At 64.5% G+C, this 2,273-nt stretch overlaps 1 protein-coding gene across 1 annotated transcript in view; it reads left to right on the top strand.

Moving 5' to 3' along the window:
• Positions 1-3: 3 nt before the first annotated feature.
• Positions 4-2,273, top strand: part of ABR (active BCR-related) — a gene marked incomplete at both ends in the record, with an annotated part of 2,711 nt that continues 441 nt past the window's right edge. Inside the window, 7 exons of the mRNA XM_009587096.1 lie at positions 4-152; positions 494-615; positions 728-893; positions 1,023-1,145; positions 1,220-1,295; positions 1,439-1,543; positions 2,055-2,133. Coding sequence (XP_009585391.1) covers positions 4-152; positions 494-615; positions 728-893; positions 1,023-1,145; positions 1,220-1,295; positions 1,439-1,543; positions 2,055-2,133 — 820 coding nt within the window. The remainder of the gene's footprint in view (positions 153-493; positions 616-727; positions 894-1,022; positions 1,146-1,219; positions 1,296-1,438; positions 1,544-2,054; positions 2,134-2,273) is intronic.

Genomic DNA, 2,273 nt, shown 5'->3' on the forward strand with positions numbered 1-2,273 from the left:
TCCCCTTCCAGGACCTCCTCAAGCACACCCCGGCTGACCACCCCGACTACCCGCTGCTCCAGGATGCCCTCCGCATCTCGCAGAACTTCCTCTCCAGCATCAATGAGGATATCGATCCCCGGAGGACAGCGGTCACCACCCCCAAGGGCGAGGTGAGGCAGCAGGGAGGGCAGTGCCTGGGCACAGGGTGAGGGCTGAGCCCTCTGCCAGCCCCTGGCTGGTGTCTCCACCCTGAGGAGCTCCGTGGTGCTTGGCCAGGAGATGGAGGGTTTCCTCTAGACGCAGTCTTGGGTGCAAGGTTAGGGCTTTACCTGGTCCCTGCTGCTTGCTGGCACCCTACTGAGAGTATGGGACCCGAAATAGCACCCAGAGGGCATGGACCTTCCCGTGCCCCTGTTGATTTAGCCATGGAGAGGGACAGGAGCGTCCGTCCCCTGCGGTTTGTTGGCCTTTGCTCCTTGCCCGCTCTCACGTCAGCCCTGCTGCCCTGCAGACCCGGCAGCTTGTCAAGGATGGCTTCTTGGTGGAGCTGTCAGAGGGCTCGCGGAAGCTGCGGCACGTCTTCCTCTTCACCGACGTGCTGCTCTGTGCCAAGCTGAAGAAGACGGCGGTGGGGTAAGGAGGGTGCTGGGCATGGGGGGAATGTGTCCTCCCCGTCCTCCGGCGGGCAGAGGGATGTGCCAGGAGGAGGGTCAGGCATCACTCAGCGCCCGCTCCCCGGCCGCAGGAAGCACCAGCAGTACGACTGCAAGTGGTACGTGCCCCTGGCCGACCTGGTGTTCCCCTCGCCGGAGGAGTCGGAGCACTGCCCGCAGGTCCACGTCATCCCCGACCACGAGCTGGAGGACATGAAGATGAAGATCTCGGCCATCAAGAGCGAGGTGCAGAAGGAGGTGAGAGTGTGGGTGGTGAGGGAGGGCGTGAGACCTGCTGCTGGGGTGGGTGCCTTCCCCTGGGATCAGGGATGGGACATGGGGGGGCCGGGGCACCTGCGAAAGGTCCTGTCCACTCCTCGCCTGCAGAAAGCCAACAAGGGGCAAAGTCGGGCCATCGAGCGCCTCAAGAAGAAGATGTTTGAGAACGAATTCTGGCTGCTCCTCAACTCGCCCGCCATCCCCTTCCGCATCCACAACCGCAACGGGAAGGTGAGGAGGGTGGGCTGGGGGTCGGGCTCAGCCCTGGCTGCGCACAGCCTGCCGCATCGCTCTCTCTCTTGCAGAGCTACCTCTTCCTGCTGTCGTCCGACTACGAGAGGTCTGAGTGGAGGGAGGCCATTCAGAAACTGCAGAAAAAGGGTAAGTTTGGGGCTGCCAAGGCCCTCTTGGGGCTCCTGGCCCCCCCAGGGACCATGAGGAGGTCCCGCAGGGTCACAGCCTGCTTGGTCTCTGGGCCAGCACTGGCTGCATCCCTCTGAAGCTCCTCTCCTGTCCTCTTCCAGACCTCCAGGCCTTTGTCCTGAGCTCGGTGGAACTGCAGGTGCTCACGGGATCCTGTTTCAAGCTACGCACCGTCCACAATATCCCGGTCACCAGCAATAAGGACGGTGAGTGTCCACTGGGCTGGTGGGTCCCTCTTTGCCTCCAGATGATGCCAGGGAGGAGGTGCGGGGTCCCTCAGCTGGAGCGGGGTCCCTGCTCGGGGACCCTGGCTGTGCAGGGGGACAGCTACCCACCAGGTGGCACTGCCGGAGCAGAGTCGGGCTCCCAGGCAGAGCAATCCCGACTGCAACATGGGGCTGCTTTTGGGGTCTCTCCAGCACCCCCTTGGGCTGGGCAGGACGAGGGTGTCCCCAGGGTGAGACCCAGCCAGCCCTACTGGGAACCTTCCCCAGGGCTATCCAGCAGCAGGAGAGCTCAGGATGTCCGGCAGGGATGATCGGCAGCAAGGGATGTGTGTCCTCTTTCAGACCTTGGGGACGGCCCTCCGGGGGGTTGGGGACATTGGGGTGTCACCGCAGGCACCTAGCGCTCACTATGGCAAAGGCTGCCTCGGGGACGCTGGCCCCGGGAGGTGGCAGCTGAGCCCTGACGCAGCCTCTGCTCTCCCCACCGCAGATGACGAGTCCCCCGGGCTCTACGGGTTCCTGCACGTCATCGTCCACTCCGCCAAGGGCTTCAAGCAGTCTGCCAGTAAGTGTGGGTGCCCACCCTTGCTCGGAGGGACCAGTGCCAGTGGGAGAGCTGGGGTCCAGCATGTGGCCCCGCTGTGCCCGCAGCGGTGCCCCGGGAGCCGGTGGGGACCTTCCTCAGGCGCTGAGTGGTGTCTGCTCCCCC

This window comes from Fulmarus glacialis, unplaced genomic scaffold, assembly GCF_000690835.1.
Source record: "Fulmarus glacialis isolate BGI_N327 unplaced genomic scaffold, ASM69083v1 scaffold24571, whole genome shotgun sequence".
NCBI classification, from domain to species: Eukaryota; Metazoa; Chordata; class Aves; order Procellariiformes; family Procellariidae; genus Fulmarus; species Fulmarus glacialis.